Genomic DNA, 20561 nt, shown 5'->3' with positions numbered 1-20561 from the left:
ACTGAATTAATGTATTAGTCCCAGTAATTTTGTGGTGGAATCTGTTGCGTTTTCTATATAGATTATCATGTCGTCTGCAAAGAGTGAAAGTTTGACTTCCTTCTTGACAATTTGGATGCCTTTTATTTCATTCTGTTGTCTGGTTGCTCTGGCTAGAACTTCTAGTACTGTGTTAAAGAATAGTGGTGAGAGTAATATTCCTATCTTGTTCCTGACTATAAAGGAAAGCTCTCAGTTTTTCCCCATTGGAGATCATATTAGCTGTGGTCTTTCATATAAGGCCTTTATGATGTTGAGGTAGTTACCTCAATCCCTACTTTGCTGAGGGTTTTCCTCAAGAATGGATATTGTACTTGGTCAAAAGCTTTTTTTTTTTTTTTTTTTTTTGCATCTATTGAGAGGATCGTGTGGTTCTTATCTTTTCTTTTATTAACATGATGTATGATGTTGATTGATTTGTGACTACTGAAGCACCCTTGCAGCCCAGGAATAAATCCCACTTGACTGTAATGAATGATTCTTTGAATGTGTTATTGGATTTGTTGGCCAGTATCTTGTTGAGAATTTTTGCGTCCATGTTCATCAGGGATATTGGCTTGTAGTTCTCTTTTTTAAGTGGAGTCTTTGTCTGGTTTTGGAATCAGGGTGAGACTGAACTTCCATTTCTATTTTTTGGAATAGTTTGAGAATAGGTAGTAACACTTCTTTAAATGGTTGGCAGAATTCCCCTAGGAAGTATCTGGCCCTGGACTTTTGTGTTTGGGGAGATTTTTAATTACCAATTCAATTTCTTTGCTCGTTATTGGTCTGTTCAAGTTTTCTATTTCTTCCTGTTTTAGTTTTGGTAGTTTATACATTTTTAGGAATTTATCCATTTCTTCCAGATTGTCAGATTTGTTGGCATATAATTTCTAATCATATTCTCTTATAATTGTATTTCCATGATGTTGGTTGTTATTTCTCCTCTCTCATTTGTGATTTTATTTATTTGGGCCCTTTCTCTTTTCTTTTTGATAAGTCTGGCAAAGTGTTTACCAATTTCACCAATTCTGTCAAAGAACCAGCTTCTGCTTTCATTGATCTGTTCTATTGGGTTTTTAATGTTCTTTCAGTTTCTACATCATTTATTTCTGCTCTAATCTTTATTATTTTCTTTTTTCGGCTGCCGTTAGGCTTTATTTGTTTTTCTTTTTTTAACTCCTTTAGGTGTAAGGTTAAGTTTTGTATTTGAGATTTTTCTTGCTTCCTGAGGTAGGCCTGGGTTACTATATACTCCCCTCTTAGAACCACTTTTGCTGCATCCCAATGGTTTGGGACCATTGTGTTTTCATTTTCATGTACTTCCATGTATTTTTTAATCTTTTCTTTAATTTCCTGGTTTACCCATTTATTCTTTAGCAGGATGTTCTTTAACCTCCATGTATTTGTGGTCTGTCCATATTTTTTCCTGTGGTTGACTTTAAGTTTCACAGCATTATGGTCAGAAAAGATGTATGGTGTGATCTCAGTCTTTTTGTACTTGTTGAGGTCTGATTTGTGGCAGAGTGTGTGATCTGTTCTGGAGACTGTCTGGTGTGCACTTGAAAAGATGGTGTATTCTGCTCCTTTAGGATGGAATGTTCTGAATGTATCTGTTAAGTCCTGGTCCAGTGTGTCATTCAAAGCCATTGGTTCATTGTGTATTTTCTGCTTAGATGATTTGTCTTTGGATGTGAGTGGGATGTTAAAGTCCCCTACTATTATTGTATTACTACTGATTATTATTGTTATTGTTATTGTTATTAATTGTTTTATATATTTGGGTGCTCCCAAGTAGGGGGCATAAATATTGACGATTGTTAGATCTTCTTGTTGGACAGTTCCTCTTATAACGATAGAGTACCCTTCTTCATTTCTTGTTACAGTCTTTGGTTTAAAATCTGGTTTGTCTGATACAAGTATTGCTCCTCTGGATTTCTTTTGACATAATAAGCAAACCTTCTTTCATAGACTCCCTGGACTGCCTCAACAGAAGTTTTCGGTTTGGCATCTAATGAAAATATCAGAAAACAATCAATGACATAATAATAGTCTGTTTGCCTGACCTCTCTGTTCCAAAAGACTTAAAGCCTTGGTATATGAAATATTACTTTACCTTCTCACAACATTTCTCTAATATATGTAGGAATCCAGAGAGGTGACACACATTTTGAGAGAATATTGAGATCTAGAAAGATGAATCAATAGATGAAGTGTAAACCCAGGACAAGTCTCTAGGCTACATGCCTTCTATTCTTTGCCAAGTATCACTCTACCATGTTTGAGGTCAGATGTCCCCTGGGGACCCATCAACATTCTGGCTGTCCTTCAGTGTTCAACTCAAGTCTTACCCTGACCATGAAAGTTAGTGTCCCTTTCTCCTCTGTGCTTACTCACTTCTAGGTCATTCTCTACCCAGTACTCTTGACACGCTACTGATCACTTTTGGGGAGATGGGTATTGTATATTTATCTTGTTACAATGAGAGTGGTAATGCAGAGTATTCTTCCTCACTGAGTAGATTATGAGCCCCTTGAAGCAGTGACCATGTCTGAAGCCACTTTTTTTCCCCGTTCCTTAGTCCTTTATGTTGTATGCATTAGGTGCTTGATAACTGTGTCAATAACATTTATGGTGATGCATGGTTTACGGTTGATGACACCACTTTGGAAAGATGGCGCCTCACAAGTCACACACTGCTCTATGGCCGAAAAAGCACTTTTCTACAGCTTACCTTATACCACCCTCCAGGCTCATAAACATCCCCAAGTGTAGAGCATGATAACGAGCTTCAGAGAGCCTAAGTGACTTGCCAGAGAGTCCTTGTGACTGATGAGTGGTAGGACTCAGACTGGAACCAGTCTTTAAGCCCAGTGTCTCCCCTACCCCCCACAACACAGCTGCCCCATGGTTGTGCGGTTGCTCCGTGCACTTGCTGGGACCCCCATGGTCTCTGTCTTCCACACCAAAGCTGCTCTGTTGGGCAGTTTCCACTGCGATAATGACTGCATGGTGCTCCATTATTAATTTCAAAAGTTAAATTCAAAGGAACATTTTATGTATTTTAGGCATGTCGTGCAAATACCAGTCATCTCTCTGAAATGTGTGGTGATGAGGTGGGTAGTAACAGATGCACATAAGCTTTATTAGAACAATTTTTCATGGAATTACCTCAGATGCACTCCCAGAGCGACGATGCCTCCTGTGCCATACCCTCTGAGGGAGCACATTCTCTCTCGGACCATCTGCTCTTCCCCAGGCCACTGGCTCTGCCAAACCACCAGCCCCCGCTTCATGAAGGCTTCATGGGGCCTCTCAGATGGGCATATGGAGGATGTCCAAGGTGATTGCCCAGTTGAGCCCTGCCCAGGCCCTGCTTCTGGGCCCCCAGGCAGCATGTCTTCATTGAAATAGCTGTGATTCCATGGCACCTTCCTGAGATGTCTCCCTCCCTCAGGGTTGTCAGCCTGGTGGCCAGCCTCAAGCAGGACAGCTGGACAAAGAAAGTAGTACAAATTGTATTGTTTGTTTGGTTTTTGTTTGCTTGTTTTTGTTTTTTTGTCATTTTGTTTTGTTTTGTTTTGTTTTTTGCCAGACCATCATAAGACACCAGTTTCCATTTTCTGCACCAAACTGAGGCTACCGGGCAGAAAAGGAGCAAGAATCTTCAAATGTCCCAAGCTGCTGATTCTACACTCTGTACTGTAGTAAGGTTTGTTGTTATTGTTGTTATTGTTTCTTTTTTTTTTTTTTAAAGATTTTATTTATTTATTTGACAGAGAGAAATTACAAGTACACTGAGAGGCAGGCAGAGAGAGAGAGAGAAGGAAGCAGGCTCCCTGCTGAGCAGAGAGCCTGATGCGGGACTCGATCCCAGGACCCTGAGATCATGACCTGAGCCGAAGGCAGCGGCTTAACCCACTGAGCCACCCAGGCGCCCTGTTATTGTTTCTAAGTCTGAATATTAGTATGATACCAGCTGGGTGGGACATCTCTGCTTTATGATGAGGCTATCTCAATGTTCCCAGCAATTGAACCTCTTTTTTTTTTTTTAAGATTTTATTTATTTGTCAGAGAATGAGAGAGAGAATGTGCACAAGCATGCAGAGTGGCAGGCAGAGGCGGAGAGAGAAGCAGGCTCCCTTCTGAGGAAGGAGCCGGATGCAGGACTTGATCCCAGGACCCTGGGATCCTGACCTGAGTCGAAGGCAGCGGCTTAACCGACTGAGCCACCCAGGCGTCCCAGCAATTGAACCTCTTAATGGGGCTCCAGATAGCAGGGCTCAGTGCTGAAAGAAATGGTGAACACACTGTAATCTTAGGCCTATAGGAAACACATGTACTAAGTGACTTGCAGTAGAGAACTCCCTACACCACGAGTCCCTATACATAGGATTCCCTCTACAGGAAGTACATTTTTCTTTAATGCTTAGGCAAAAATTCAGATGAAATTTTCTGAGAACCACCTAAATCCTTAAGTGTACAGAAGCTTACAAATCACTGAAATGTTTGTCAGTGACTTTACAGGAATGTTGTTGAGGGGAAAATTTCGTTATACAGGGTCCTGTATATACCCATTATACAAGGCTTCCCCAGATTTGGAAGAGCTTTAAGTCACACTCTCATTTCTCAGCCATGGCACAAGGGTGCCTTGTTTTTGAGCGGCTTCTAAGTGTTATGCTATTATGACAGGAATTCAATTTTCCGAAGTAATGTATCTTTATCCTGGGATAAAGGCGTCCACAAACTTCTTGAGTCTCAACCAGGGTCCCTGACAGCCACACTGGTTGGAGTTCAGTCCTCTGCCTGGTTTCTCCATTTTGGGTCAGAAAGGTCTGTGAAAGTGAGCTAAATGCTCAGCAGATTATTCCATCCGCCTTAATAAAGTCATGTCAGGACGCTGCCAAGAAGAATCTGGTTTCAGAAGCAACTTCCTTTCTAAAGTGCCAGGGGAATCGCTTCTACCCAAACTCCTGGGGATCGCATTGCAGGAAGCAAACATAGGAGAGCAGGACAGCTTAGCAGACAACTGTCTTCCCTCTCCCAGCCCTGCCTCCAAACAAATAGCTCTCGGGAGGTGGGGGACAGTGATGTCTGCATCACTCAGTGGGCCTCCCAGATAGGGAAGTGTTTTCTTTGGCTGCAAACAGCTATATGCTCTGCATCCAGAGCCAGGGGCTGACTGCAGTGGACTCTTTCTAGCTGTCGCAGCGTGGATTTGCAGGAGCTGTGCCTCTCTCCCAGCTCCTGTCATCTAGAAAGTTCGGAGGAAGTTAAGACAATACGAGGATCTTGACAAGAACTGAAGATCTCCAGAGTGTGCTGAGGCTGTTGGGTGTGCCATAGAGTTCATAAAACTTCTATTAAAGCTTCTTAGTTGGTACTATTCAGTTCCTGGTAAAATCTGGGATCTTGAGAGATGCTAAAAATAGATTTTTAAAATAATACATAAGATGTAACAATAGATATATCTTCCTATTTATCTCATTCTTGCATCCATAGACATCCTCAGGAAACTAGTTTGCATTCAAAAGTCAAGGAAACATGTGACATGCCATAGTCCTGGGGTGAGATTGTCCTCAGTGTCAATCACTGAGCTGTAATGTGATCACTGCTCCATGTCTCAAGCCCTCAGCAATTTCCTCAGTCATTGATTGATTGATAGACATTCATAGCAATGTTCACTTATTAAGAGCTATGAAAATCTTAGAAGGTTTCCCTATGTCACTTTTACACCCAGAAAAGACCCTAACTCTTGGCTGTGAGGTGTCTGCCCAGCATCCTTAATTAGGAACAGGGTGACCCTATGGGAAATATAAAAACTGGAGATCAAAGGCATGCCCAAGTCCTGTGACTTTTATACATGAGATGGAGTGAAGCAAGGAAATGATTATTGGCTTAGTCAGGAAACAATGGCCAAAATTAAGTCAGTACTGAGTCAGGGCTTGAAAGAAGTGATGGTCATTTTCTTAGAGTCCTAACCACTGGAACTTGGACAAGCCTAACCATATTGTATTGCACTTGAAGTCTGTACACACACCTCTCAAACATTTTTTTTTTTTTAAGATTTCTTTTATTCTTTTGAGAGTGAGAAAGAGAGAGAGAGCATGAGCAGGGGGGAGTGGCAGAGGGAGATGAAAACTCCCTGCTGGGACCCCAGATGTGGGGCTGGATCTTAGGACCTGGAGATCACAAGCTGAGCCCAAGGCAGCTGCTTAACCATCTGAGCCACCCAGATGCCCCTCAAATATATCTTCTTAAAATTTTCTGGGTAACATATTACCAATTCTTATTCAAATTCTTGGCGGGGGAGGGGGAGGCCATGTTTTATGTCTTTTACATCCTTCTCAACATGTTGAGGCAGTGGCTTCTGCTGCCTCGGGAACCTGTTAAAACTGCAGAATCTCAGACTCCACCCAGGGCATAGTGAATCAGAATCTGCCTTTTAACAAGATCCCCAGGTGACTTGTATACACATTCAAGTGTAGGAAGTGCTGCTGTGTGCCTTTTGTATCTCTAGATCACCAGCCTTTAAGCCTAACAATTATCATAGAAATGCTTTCCTTTTCAAAAACTTTACTGAGATATGATTCATACACCATACAATCACCCATTTTATAGTTCACAATTCAGTGGCTTTTAGTTGGTTCAGTTTTATATTCATCACCACAATTTATTTTTTTATCTTATTATTTTATTTTATTTTTATTATTTTATATTATTTTATTTAAATTTTCTTATTTACTACAGCTGATTTTAAAACAATTGTATTACTCCCAAAAGAACCCCTCCCCACGAGGTAGCTACCATGTCCCAAGTTCCCATCTCCCCCAGGCCTGCACAACTCCTAATCTACTGTCTTCATAGTTTTGCCTATTCTGAATTTCCCATAAATGGAGCCATACTATATAAGCCCTTTTGTGACTGTCTTCTGAAACTCAGCATATTTTTGGGTTTCACCCATGCCATCGCATGTATCAGTACCTCCTTTCTTTTTATTGCAAATAATATTCCATTGTGTGGCTATACCACCCTTGATTTGTCCAGGAACACTGTGGATCGTTTCCACTCTTTGGCCATTAGGAATAAAACTTCTGTGGATATCATGTACAAGTGTTTGTGTGGACAGACGTCTTTTTCTCTTTGGGGTATATACCTAGGAGTGTAATTGCTGGGTCATACTTGGTGTTATTAAGTGTTTTCACGTCATGATTCAGAGAGCACAAGGGCTGCTGTTTCCATGTAAAAGATGAGGAAATGGAAGTCCAAGAGCTTGGCTTGCTTGTGGAAGATGAAGTTGTCTAGTTCCATCTTGTGACTTTCCAGTCAGTGGGTTGGTAAATGGTCTAATTAAAAAAGAATAGGTTAATTGGTTTTTTCTAAGATCACCCAAAAGATTTAGTTTAATAAAGAAAATTGTGATCTTGAATTTATAATTTTACTCCTCCAAGTCCTAGATAGTGACTGGGAGCCTAAGACAGTGTCTCTAGCTTTTAGACTGTACTCAAATTTTCAAAATACAGTGTTTTACAACTTTTAAAGGAATTAATCAAAATGAAAACACTGATTAGAAATTGAAAGCAGTCTAACAGGGAAACATTTTTAAAGCTAATGACAAAAAAACCCAAGTCCAAGACAAGTTCTCTATCCCCAGCTTTTCCTTTACTATTATGCTAATAAACTGCATTGTTCCTTCTGCTTCCACCAGGCCTTATGAATTTATGTCCTGAGAGTTGCTTGTCTTTAGTTAAACAACAGCTTGATGCATTTATTTATGATTTATTAGGTTTCTGCAGTACCTTTCCACCTAATTAAGAGCCCATGGCACTGGCCATGTAATCTTTAGGATGTTATTTTTATCATAAACATTTCTAAGTATCCTTATGTTGACTAGACAATCAACAGGAATGGTCCCCAGTATAGCTGAAGAGAAGAGGCAATGAAGAAATTATTAGAGTGACATAACAATGAACCAGAAACATAAAAATGTGAGCTAGGTACAAAAGGGTACAAGGGGGTTACAGAGGTGGAAAATTTAATTTTGTCTTCTGAAGTGAGGGAGGGGAGGAACTGGGAGAGATCCCAGAGGAAGACGTATGGAGGCGAATTCTGAAGGATAATTTAAACAATGTAAGATAGACAAGGATGAAAAGGACATATTGTTTTTTAAAAGCTATTTTTTATATTTATTTGATATATAATTAAGCTGTGGATATTTAAATTTCAGATTTAGTAATTTTTTAAAAATATTTTATTTATTTATTTATAGAGCAGCACAAGCAGGGGTAAGGGCAAAGGGAAAGGGAGAGAATCTCAAGCAGACTGTGCACTGAGCAGGGAGCCCAATGCAGGGCTCGATCCCATGACCCTTAGATCATGACCTGAGCTGAAATCAAGAGTCGGATGCTCAACCGATTGAGCCAACCCAGATTTGGTAAATTTTGACATCTATGTGCACCCATGAAATCATGCCATAATCCAAGATATTGAACATAATCACCCCTCCTAAAAGTTTCCTTGTGGCCATGTAATCCTTCCCTCCTGCCTTGCCCCACCCGGCCCACACTCAAGGTAGCCCCAAAGTAGCCATTGATAGGCTTTCTCTCACTCTTGCATCAACTTGCATTTTGCTAGAATGTGTATACACAGAATCATAGAACGTGTACCCTTTTCATTCAGCATTAATCATTTTGAGACTAACCTAGAGGTAATTCATTCCTTTTTATTGTTGAACGGCTTTCCATTGTATGGATTTACCCCAGTGGTATTCATCACCTTTTGATGAATATTTGAGTTTGCTTCTCGTTTTATAAAATTGCTGCTGAGAATACCCTATGTACAAGTCTTGGGTAAGTACCTAGTTGTGGAATGACGGTCATAGGGCACATGTTAGTTTAACATTTTAGAACCTGCTGAACAGTTTTCCAGAGTGGAATTACTGTTCTATATACTCACCTGCAACGTATGAGAGGCCTGGTTCCTCTACATGACTTGCCCCAGCCAGCCTTTTTAATTTCAATTTCAAAACTAAAATTTTGTTTTGTGGTGGGAGGGAGCATTTCTGATGATTCTTTTGGGAGAGAATCACTAAAGCAATAGGAACATTTTTAAACCTCTTGCTTCATATGGGAAATTGGTTTGCATAAAATTCTTCATTCATTTATGCTCCTAAGTATAGGAGTATAGTAAGGAGTATAGTAAAGACTTCCTCTTACTGGCCTTCATTTTTTTTTTTTTTTTTTTCCTGAGAGAGAGAGGGAAAGAGAGAAAGAGAGAGAGTGAGCCGGGGAAGGGACAGAGGGCAAGGGAGAGAATTCCAACCAGACTCTGTGTTCAGCAGGAGCCCTATGAGGCACTTGATCTGACAACCCTGAGCTCATCCCGAGCTGAAATCAAGAGTCAGATGCTAAACCACCTGAGTCCCCCAGGCACTCTGGCCTTCACATTTTAAAATCCTTCCTCACCTCCCTGAAAATTCCTGTACCAAAAGTCGCCACATACAACCCTTCCCAGGACACATGTGCAAAGCATCTTTGAGGGCTTCCCAATATTACCATCGGCCTCTGCTGTGGCCCTAACTCTAACACTATCTCTCCAAGGTGAAGGACTCCACTCACAGAGAGCAGGAATCTGGTGGGGACAGAGAGCTAGAAACACAGACCATGGTGAAAACAGGACGGTACAGTTTTGAGGACCCAGGGCTGACTTCCATACCATGAGCTGGTCTTTTGGCCCAATCATAAAACCTGTTGTATCTTATAACCTGATTAAAACTATATTTTTCTGTCTCTCAAGTACCGCTCATTATTAGGAACACTTATAAACATGTTTATTTTTGTTATAATGAGTCCATCTAAAATCTTTTGGGGGAACAATTTAGCCCAGGGTTTGCATTAGAAGATAATCTGTAATGTCTTTTCCAGTTTTGAGGCTCTCGGGATGCTATTTCCTTAAAACAAAAACAAAAAAGAAAAACAAACAAACAAAAAAAAAACGACCGCTGCTTCTGTCTGTTCAGCAGTGAATGTCTCTGCCTTTCACAGACCTTAGGGAACTTCATCATTAATGCAACCCCAGTACCTTGCCTTGACATTTAGCTTGACAATTCTGGGATTTATCTTTCCTGTCAAGTTTTAACCCACGATGCTTCTTCATAGGGACAGTCTGGCAGTATTTTGAGGTTTATGTCCTTGGACAAATGGCTCCTTCCAGCCTAAAAAGGGAGTAGACACATGGTTCTTTTTAAACACAGCTGAGGGCTGTGTGCAAGGGATGAGGCCTTCCTGGCTCGTGAGGGACCCTAATCAGAGGGACACTGATTAGAATTAGAATTAGAATTAGAATTAGAATTAGAATCTGCCTTTTGTTGTAGCTCTAGCTGTCTATGTGGTCGGTGGTTCCGGGTTAATGTGGGAGTCGTAGGTGTTCTGAGGGTCTTGTCCTGGGCATATGGGTTGGGCGTAACCATTCTTTTAACTTATGGCTAAAGTTATTTAAATATCGGAACAATTAAGATCCTCTACGGCAACCATTAACAATTAAGCGCCCTAAAGAAGAGTCTCGATCCTGTTCTCTCTCACCACCATTCCTCCCCAGATGGCTGAATGGCTTACTCTAGGAGAGACTGCCTCAAATGTTAACATTGGCTTTCTCCTGACGGTGAGTCTCCCTACAGAGGGACATTGTTTTTTCTTCTTTCCTCTTCTCACATTATCTTTCCCTCACCCTCTTTGCCTTTCTCTTTCTCTTCCACTTTCCATTAGTGGGGAGACATTTTTACCCATTAGAATACCGCCCTGGGTGTTCCCCGGCCCATAAGAATTTGACAGTTGACCCATCCACCCTGTTTAGGGGGCCAGCCCTCAGGGGACGCAGTGCATTTTTTTCTGAATCTGCCCACCTTCCCAGGCAGAGCCGGACCCCTGAAATCCTAACCCAGCAGCGAAAACCCACCAAGAAATTTCTCCACTACACCTCTTCTTTCCTGGTCATATTAACAGGTCAACGCAAATCCCACTTTGGCATAACCAAACTCTATAGAGGGTTTGACTATAATGCCACCACCGTCTAAGCGCTTATGTTCTTTCTGTCTCCTGTTGGGTGATGGCAGGAGGTGACACGAGCTCCACTTACATAAAGAAGGAAACAGGAGGACACAAAAGTCACCACATCATCTGGTTATGCAATGACTCAGGAGCCAAGTGAGAACTACATTTTCAGCTTGCTTTCAACATTTCATCAGTCAGTAGACCTACTTGAACCAGTCTAACCTTTCCCGTTGCCCCTCAGAGGGCTCTGTTTTCATACCTTCACTGAGATTCTCCACACAGATTCATGGAGATGGGGAAGAATCCCCCCAGATCCACCCCTCTCCCTCAGCCCCTCTTTGCCTTCCTGGTGCTCCCCCTAGACTGGCTGAAGGGGAGGGTCCCTCAGCAGCCTCTTTCACCACACAGGCGCCTGTGACCAAGAACGTGTCCTACTATTCCACAAGTGACCCCAACTGTGGAACAACGCAACCCCCAAGGCACTGCTGTGGTGAGCTCCCCTTCCTGGTCTGCTCTGCACAGGTCTCCCTCTCGGGGCGAAAGTGTCTGAGAAGGTGAGACTTCCGAATTCACAGGAAGGTTGCTGACTCTCAGAGAGAGGGTTGGGGTGGGGGGCGGAAGCGGCAGCGGTCATGAACTATGCCCTCGCAGAGGGGGGGTTGAGATCAGGGCCAGCTGCTGAGGTCAGCCCCGAAGGAATGCTTCTAGGTGACACACCCTCCCTTGTCAAGGGTGTGAGTCAGAGGATATGACGCAGCCCTGCCAAGCTGTGAGCAAAACTGCACCCCAGAAGCACGAAAAGGAAGAAAGCCGGGCTGCACCGCCCCCACGAGAACGAGCAGGTCGCTCTCCTCTGCTCTGGGGCACGGGGGCGGGACTCCGCCGCGTTTCGCCCATTGAGTCTGCGCCGGCTCTTTCTGACCAATCAAAACGTGCGTTGACTGCGTGGATGAGTTTGGTCTTCCGGCTTCTTGGGAGCTGAAGAGGAGAGGCCACTTGTCTCCAGCAGCAGCTTCCGGGAGGAAGGGAGCTTCTGCGCAGTGGAGGTCAAGGTCAGGGGGTACCCGGCTTCCGGCACGCGGTAGGCAGTCAGTAAAGAATGGACCCACCCAGCTGAGGAATGGGAGGTCTGCACGCGCCCCCCTCGCGTCCACAGGTCCCTCCCTCTTACCCCTGCAGTCACATTTTCTCAACGGGAGGAACTGCCCCTCAGAACAACTCAGGGACTCAGAAACGGCACTGATGAGCTCAGCACTTTCCCTGATGAGATCCGGCAGCTGGAGGCCCGACTACAGTGGCCTAATTGTGGGACACGGCCTATGACTTAAAAAAAAAAAAAAAAAAAAGTAGTGTGGAAAAGAAAACCACAGGCCCAAAATGGCGTCACCGAGGCCAGATCACCGAACGAGGACTTAACATCTAAGCGATCTGCAATGTCACTCTGCCCCAGAAATGTAGTCTGAGAGGGTCAGGTAGGAAATTTCTGATCAGCACCCATGAGGTGAATGTCCCGCGGGCCCTCTCCAACCCCCGAGGAAAGATGAGGTCATCCTCCTAATAGGACCCTCTGCCCCTTCCCCTGAGGAGAGGAGACCTCGCCTGGAAGAGTCCATTACTTTCTTTAGCGAATAACTTCCTTCCTAGAAAATCCTTCCATTTTCCTACGGCGCCTCAGAGCTCCCCTCTACTTGCTACATGGGATGCTGCCTGTTGGTAAGTTGTTTTCTAGATAGAGTAAATTGATCTCCAGTTCCTTGGTTGAATTTTTGTTCTTTCACAGTGATTTCCACAGAGATGCCTCAGGCCTTACTGAGATGGAACCAGTGCCTGGACTTGGACCTCCCGGCCAGGGTGACACTGAGGGGCCAGGATCCTGTGGCTGGGATAGGTAGGCTGCTTGGAGCACGGAGCGTGAGGCCCCAGGTTCCGAGGGCTCTAAAAGCCACTGCTGTGAGCAGCGCATTGCCCGGTGATGGGAAAAGGAGCCCTCTAGCAGGTAGGCAGGCCGGTTGGCTTTGCGGGCCCTGGATGCCCATTTAGCCAACTTTATAAGCACAGGCTGGCTCCGTTCTCAGAGTCCCTCCCCCTCCTGGGAGGGGCCAGTTGCGTAATCCGGAAGGGGTGGAGAGCCTTGAACCTGACCTCAGCCACCCTGAGGCCTGAGGGTTAGATGGAGGAGCCCCAGCTGCACCAGCCAGGTAGATGCAGGTTTTCAGGGTGAGACCCCAAGGGCCTCACTCCCAGGAGTGAGCTATCCTGCTGCCCTAGAGGGACGGGAAATTGGGCTTCCCATACTCAGTCCCACATCCTTTCCACAAGGACAATCTCACCTATCACCCCTCGTCTCTTCTATCATCCTACGCCTTCCTTCATTCAGTCTGTCCTGCCACCACCTGGCTGAGTGGGCACGGGGTGTGCCAGACCCTTTGCAGGCCTGAGGATACAAAGTCCCATCCTGCCAGGGACTCCTGCTAGCATTCAGGGAAGAGCCTTCATGGCATCACGAGGACCCCACGTAAATTTTGTGACTGTGGCAAGAGGGAAGGACAGCAGAACAAACAGTATGCCCTCAGGGAGGTGGGGTGGGGAGACCTCTTGTCCAGGAGTCGGGACCTGAAAGGTTGAGCTGATTTCCCCAAAGACAGGTGGGCCTCATTCTGGGAAGAAGGGAAAAATGCACTGGGGCCCGGGCTGCGAGGAGCATGCTGATTTGGAGAAAGCGCCGCTGAGCCGCTGAGCCCCCCTGGGTTTGCTGAAGGCTCAGGGCTCCAGGTGAGCTGGGGCGGGGCTGGTGTCTCCACATGCTGACCCTCTGTCCCCGCTCTGTCCCGTTGTGAAAGGCTCACCCTACCCCTGAATTTGGGGAAGCGTGGCACACTTTCCTCTCAGCTGCCTCCTGCCTCCTCCTCTGGGATAATTAATTAATACATCCCTCCCTCCTAGATCCGGGCTCCCTGGCACCAGTCCTGCTAGTCCTTGCTTTGACTCTGAAGCATGACCTGCCTTCCCATTTTGCCTGGGGCGGGAAGGAAAAAAAAAAAAGAAGTTTAGATCAGCAGCTATAGGAATGAGAAAGCAGACCTCTCGGGAATCCTAGCAAACAAGCGAAACAAAAGCAGGAAGGATGTTTTAAAGGAAAATCCTCACACAGGAAGTAGGGAGACAAAAATAAAAAAGGGAAAGGGAAAAGCAAACCAACTTAGCTCACCTGTGAAAACCACTAAGTTAATGAAATACAGGATGTGACAAAATGAATCAGAAAAAGCTGGGGAAGTGATCAGTAAACCCTTAAGTAAATTAAGTAAATTTAATATACTTAAGTAATTAAGTAAGCACTTCACTAGCAGTCACAGTGTAAGTCCTTTTCTAAGCATGAAACATATTAACTCATTTAAGCCTCACGGAAACCCTATGTGTTGAAATCCTATGTCTTATTATCCCCATTTTACAGATGGGGAGACCGAGGCACAGTTGGAAGCAAGGGAAGTAAAGTAGTGAAGAATGGCTGTATGTGGTGGATAGGAATTAGTGGGCTGCATGTGTTGTAACAGAAGTTCACAGAGAGTTAAGTTTCCTTAAGGGGGTTGGAGAACTCTTGTCTCGTGTTCTTCCTTTTCTCACCTGAGAGGGTCGCATTATATGGAGAGTCATGCCTGCTGAAGTCCAAGTTTGGGACTCAGACATGGCCTGGGTAAATCACATTCTTTTTATATGACAGCCAGAATGAGTCCTAAGGGAGAAAAAAACCTACCCATACAGAAAACTGGTCCTAAGAGAGGGGAGGGCAGGCAGACCGCCTTCTTCTAAGACTAGAGATGGAGTGAATGGCTGTGCTTAGCTTCCAGATCTGTCTCCGGCTGCAGCCCCGGTGAACTCATTCGGCCTGAATCTCATTTCAAACAAACGATGAGCGTAATGGCAGCTGAATACAGAGCCGTTTCACAAAACCCTTGGGTGTGTAGTTTCTGGGCCAGTGTATAGGTGGATAGCACTAAAAGGAAGTGAAGGATTCTTTCCCACTTGTTCAAGGAACATTCTACAACTCAGAAACCCCCCAACCAACCCCTCAGCCTGAGGTGTCAATATCTCAGTGCCTCATGTCTGGGGGAAAGAGAACGGGGAGAACAGTGGCACCCACAGGTGGGTCCTAGCCCTCAGGGCACACAGTGTGGTGTTCAGAAGGGGCTGCAAGTCCCCACCAGAATCCTGGTACCCAACAAAAGCTGCTGTAGTATCTAGAAACAACGACAGGGCTTGGTCGCTACTGACATGTCTAGCAAAGCTGTAGCCACACAGAAGAAATGTAAACAAGAGGAATAATTTTATTCACAAGTAAATGTAGGAAGAAATCCCAAAGAATCCTTGGGGAAAAAGATCTGTGGCAGGGTGCCTGGGTGGCTAAGTGGGTTAAGCCTCTGCCTTTGGCTCAGGTCCTGATCCCAGGATACTAGGATCGAGTCACACACTGGACACTCTGCTCACCCTGGCAGCCGGCTTTCCCCATGCCCCTTGCCCCCCACCCCCCGCCGGCTTGTGATCTCTGTCAAATGAATAAATAAAATCTTAAAAAAAAAAAAAAAAGATCTGTGGCAAGAGCAATAAGTACATATGACCTTAAAAAAAAACCACAAATTCAACTAGTCTTATGGAGAAGTATTTGAGTTGCTTTCATTTCAACTTCGACTTCAGGCAGAATCTGTGTTTTAAAAGAAAAACGTGTTCACAGATAATAAATTTTTCTGAGACAAGGTATTTTAAGTGATGATAACATCAACCCAAAGGAGAGTTCGAGTTTAAAAAAAAAAATTAGTGTCTTAGAAATCCGTGTTCATTTTTGTTTCCTTAAAGCTTTGCTAATTACTGTTGAATCTTTTCTGTTTTCTGTTGTTTGGGATAATGGTAGTGTTTCTGTGGATAAAATCCAAGACTCGAGAGTACAAAAAGAAAGCTCATGGCATTTAGGTCAAGATCTGCTGCTCACCTCTCCAGTCCCCCTCCCCACCCCACCCCCCCCGCACACCCCCCCGTTTTGATTCATTGTGGTCTTGGAGTCATGACCTTATCTATTAATCTCAGTGACATTCTGGGTTCTGAAAGGGCAAAACTCTGAATGGCAAATAGTAAGATGAAAGTATTGAATCTCTTTAGTCCGTCTGGATCCTAGAGCACTTTATTTTCAAGGGCAGATAGTCTGTACAACTAACCCTCAGGGTGATCACTCCGGTTATAGCTAATGCAACAAATACTATTCAACTTTCACAAAATAAGAATTTTATACTGTCTGGCTTGTTCTTAATTCTTCCCTAAGGGCCTATTTGGTTTAGCATCAAATATAAGATTAAGAGCCTCTAAATTTTAGCTGAACAGCCACTCAAGGGATTTAGATGATCTCTTTACACAACAGAGAGTTAGTGTGTAGCTGACACCTCCCACTCGGGGAGCACAGGCTTATACATACGATACACCTCAATTTCCCAAGGTTGGTTGCTTATTTGAAAGCAAAATGGAGAACACTATTACTCTGCCCTCAAAAAAATCAACTCTGTTAGTTGCAGAAAACTTGGGGCCAAACAAATCTCTATCAATTTTTTAAAAGATTTATTTGTCAGAGAAAGAGAGTAGCAGGCAGGGGGAGAAGCAACTCCCCACTGAGCAGGGAGCCTGATGCAAGGACTCTGGGATCATGACCTGAGCTGAAAGCAGATGCTTAACTGACTGAGCCACCCAGGCATCCCAAGTCTCTGTCAATTTATAACGAATAAAGCAGAAGAGAATGGATTTTATACTGACTGTATAAGTACATAAAATATGTGTTTGTATCTACACGTGTGTATTTGCATAAATCTTAAATCTGCATGGCAAGGGAAATGGGGAATTAAGAGTGCGACAGGAATTCAGACTTTGGTCTTTCAAGACTGATTCTGGTGCTCCTTGCTTTACCCTGGGCTGGAACCCAAACGGGGATAGAAACTTACAGGCCAGAGGAGAAAAAAACATGCAGGGTAGTAGCTCTCAATCCCACCAGCTGGCCAATAAATAAATATTTTTTGTATAAGTAGTGAATCATCAATATGTGCTTTTCTTGTGTGTTTAGACATAAGACTGTTTAAGTGATTTTAAAGAGATAGCCAGGATAAAGAAACCGAGAAGGCGAAAGGCAATAATAAAGATAAAAGGAATGAAAAGAAATCTCCCTCTCTCTTTTCTCTCCCTCTCTCTCTTTAGAACAGCTTTTCTCCAGACATTCTAGAACCATATAAAGAGCTGAAAAACTCCAAACGCCTCACTGTGAAGTTACAAAGCAGAGGAGAGCTTTGGAAATGGGAATGGGAATGGAGGAAGGGAACGGGGAAGGTTCAGGAAGACAGAACAACACCGGTTGGCCAGACCTGGCTCAGCTGAAAATGCTTTTGTGCCACTGTGCCCCAGCAGAGTGGAGTCACTCTCCTAGATTATTTGCAGGTGAGAGGAAATAATATATTTTTTAATATCTGACTGTATTATCTTTGCAAGGTGAATGCAAATATTTGTATGCATAAACACATTTGAATGATGGCAATTGATGGTTACATTTTCCAGAATTAATTATTTCCATGTTCATAACGCTTGAGTGCCTATCCAGCTGCGGGGTGGAGGAAGAGAGAGAGCCCCCCACCAGGCTGTACGCAGCTCCTTCATTCACGAGGAGCAAAAGGGTCTGGAGATCGCATATGGTCTACATACGCCCAGCTTACGTAAGGTGGTATTTTTAAATGTGAGGGTGTGACTGAGCCTTCAAAAACTACTTAGACTGCCTTACATGGCTTCAATTCTCCAAAGTCGTGCATTTTCTGCAAATGGAAGGCAGGGAGTAACCTTTGCTACAGCTTCATTTCCTCGCACAGGGCCTCCCCCCACTTCCGCTCAGAGGACCTCTCCCCCTGGTAAGAAATGCTATTGGTATGGCAACAGCAACCAAATAAAAGATTAGGAGCTGCTAGGGAAAGACTATTACTCATAACTCGGTATACATCCTGTCAGTTACCCTGCCCCGATGAACAGTATGTGACGGGAAACTAGGAAGTGATAAAAGACCTCCCAACCCCATCTCCTTGAAAGGAAGGTGGAGCGTCGAGTGACGGCATACCGGGCACCTTGCCATGCACACTAAAGAGTGGGGGCCAGGCTCATCTGTCACTCAGACCACTGCAGACAGCCTCTGAGCCCCATAAAGTATGAGTATTAAAGGGTTTTGACATTCAGGTCTGTGTAGTTAAGTCAAGAGTATAAAGGGTCCGAAATGAATGTCTGTCCCAAACCAAAATATTGATTAAGAGCAAGGGGAGAAGCATAATCAGGCAAGCGAACGGGTGGCTTTGCCTAGGAAATACATTTTTTATCCCTTCTCTTTTTTTCAGTTTGTAAATCACGTGATCTAATCCATGTGCCATGATCGAAACAAAATTTTCACATCTCTGAGTGTGTCTGTGGATAGTCAGTAGCTTCATTTTTGAATAGCAGACCCAGAATTGCAGGTGTCCTGGTGGCCTTGACATTGAAGTTCTCACCCAATGAAGGGATTCCTGTAACACTCTGGAGAATGACCCCGATCCAGTTAGTCCTTGAAAATTGCCAGTTTTATGGACAGATCGTGACCTAACCAGACATGCCATTCTATTTTCAAGTAGTTCTAATTACTTGAAAAGCTCTGATGTGATAAGATGGGGTGAGGTATTGGATACTTTTCAAAATTTGCATGTCCCTCACTAACTTTCCATGTGCACGGAGTGATGTGATCGGGAGCTTGTTTTGACCAAGGGGTGAGGAGAGAAGAGAATAAAGACCACACAGTTTCTTACCAAGCCCTTAAGCCTGGTTGGAGCTCCAAAGGAGATAAGGATTAAGAGCCAGAAAATGAAGGACTCCTCTCGAGAACTTGCTGCTGTAGAAGCCGGGGACCAACTCTGCCGCGGCCCCCCGGATGGACAGCGGGGGGAGCGGGGGGGAAGGAGAGAGGCATCTGTGACTCAGTCAGCTAGAGCAAGAATGTGGCTCCTTCAAGTGCCTGGGTGGGCAGCTCTCCTGGACCAGCGAGAGGCAGAATACAAAGTGAAGAATGGGACAGATCCCTCTGGGGGTTATGCTGTAGAGAAGCTGGTTATGGGAAAGTCCCAGAAGTACTGCGGTTGCAAGGAGGCAGAAGGGAGGTCTTGGTGCAGGGAGCCAGGATAGTGTGGGCTGGATCAGTTGCCTGTGTTACTGACACTGACGCATCTCCAGGCTGGTGAGCCTCGGCAACATTTGGGCCACATTTATGCCGAGTCACAATCCCTTCTGTTGCAACAGGCGCTGATTAAATTACTCGTCGTTTCCCCAGACTGGGGGGATCACATGTGTGACCGACTCTCTGAGCGTTGGTTTTTTGTTTTTTTGTTTTTTTTTTTAAACACAAATTGCTCTTGTCCGTAGAAATGATTGGTGACTCCTGTTTTTTCACGATAGAAAACATATTTGAATCTTCGGGGGTCTGAGCTGTGAGGAGCATCGCAATGGGGCTAAAAATGGTCCCTTAAAGGAAAAGCGGCCATATCCTGTGTCTGCCAAACCAGGACACTTTTGAGAGTGAAAGACAGTGTTATTAGTTATTGTGCTGGGACAAGAGATAGTAACAGGGACTGTTAGGATCAAGTGAGCCACACAGATCCCCTACCTGAAGGTGCCTGGTATGACTAAACCTAGTGGCCATACTGTGTTTCTCAAACAGCTCACAGCATGGCCTGAGTAGCACTGAGCCACCTTGAAACCTTCCTCTGCTGACACCAGCCCTCCCTGACAATAATAGTGCAGTGCAGATTCTTCCAGAAACCGCAAAGGGTTATACAGATATTTCTTACAGGTTTTCTTGAAAGGGGGGTTCAGTGGTTTCAAGGAGTGCATTATGCATACCACCAAGCCTCCAAAAATTGTTCTTCCCCTTTCTGGCTCCCCAGTCCCCACCGCAAAAGGCCTCCTGTTACCCCCATCACGTCCTTCTTCCCGCCACACAGTTGTCTCACCACTATTCTCCACTGTCTCTTTTCCCTCTCCCGCCTCAAATCTGTCCTCTCCTGTTCTGCCCACTCCTCCCCACCATTGAACCCGGGCAGTGGGGGAAAGTGGGAGATTGTGAACATGCATGCATTAATTTGTTGTGTGTGTTCATCACACCTTTTAGAGCCTCGTTATGATAAAAATAAACATTTGTGTTAGGGAAAGAGGTGACCCCAGTGTGGGACACGCTGGGGGACTGGAATTCAGATGGAAGAAAGAGTAACACAGGAACTGACATTTGCTGAGCACCAGCCAAAGATGGGGGCTTGATTTGCACAGAGTGAAAATGGGCACTTCTGGCCTTGGTTTGCTGACACAGGAAGACAGTAGATGCTGCATGTCGGGTGAGATAAACAATTCCATGGATATTTTCCACCATGTCAGTTCACCTGTGCCAAGGGCCAAAAGAGTTGCATGGTCGGAGAT

General features: G+C 44.4%; 1 protein-coding gene across 5 annotated transcripts in view; it reads left to right on the top strand.

The window, feature by feature from the left end:
- Nucleotides 1-10445: 10445 nt before the first annotated feature.
- The window catches only part of LOC309855330 (uncharacterized protein), a 118796-nt gene continuing 108680 nt past the window's right edge, over nucleotides 10446-20561 (top strand). For 2 of the 5 annotated variants that reach the window (XM_082715508.1, XM_082715509.1), the window contains exons 1-5: nucleotides 10446-10677; nucleotides 11475-11620; nucleotides 12847-12954; nucleotides 14518-14630; nucleotides 17292-17528. In XM_082715508.1, coding sequence (XP_082571634.1) covers nucleotides 10615-10677; nucleotides 11475-11620; nucleotides 12847-12954; nucleotides 14518-14614 — 414 coding nt within the window. In that variant the 5' untranslated portion in view covers nucleotides 10446-10614 and the 3' untranslated portion in view covers nucleotides 14615-14630; nucleotides 17292-17528. Of the gene's footprint in view, nucleotides 10678-11385; nucleotides 12780-12846; nucleotides 12955-13707; nucleotides 13877-14517; nucleotides 14631-17291; nucleotides 17529-20561 lie in introns of those variants that run through there. The other 3 variants (XR_014306725.1, XR_014306726.1, XM_082715510.1) reach the window with 2 other exon arrangements.

Source organism: Mustela nivalis (assembly GCF_964662115.1).
Source record: "Mustela nivalis genome assembly, chromosome: 20".
NCBI lineage: Eukaryota > Metazoa > Chordata > Mammalia > Carnivora > Mustelidae > Mustela > Mustela nivalis.
Note: the sequence above shows the minus strand (reverse complement) of the source record. Positions and strands in the feature narration are given on the sequence as shown.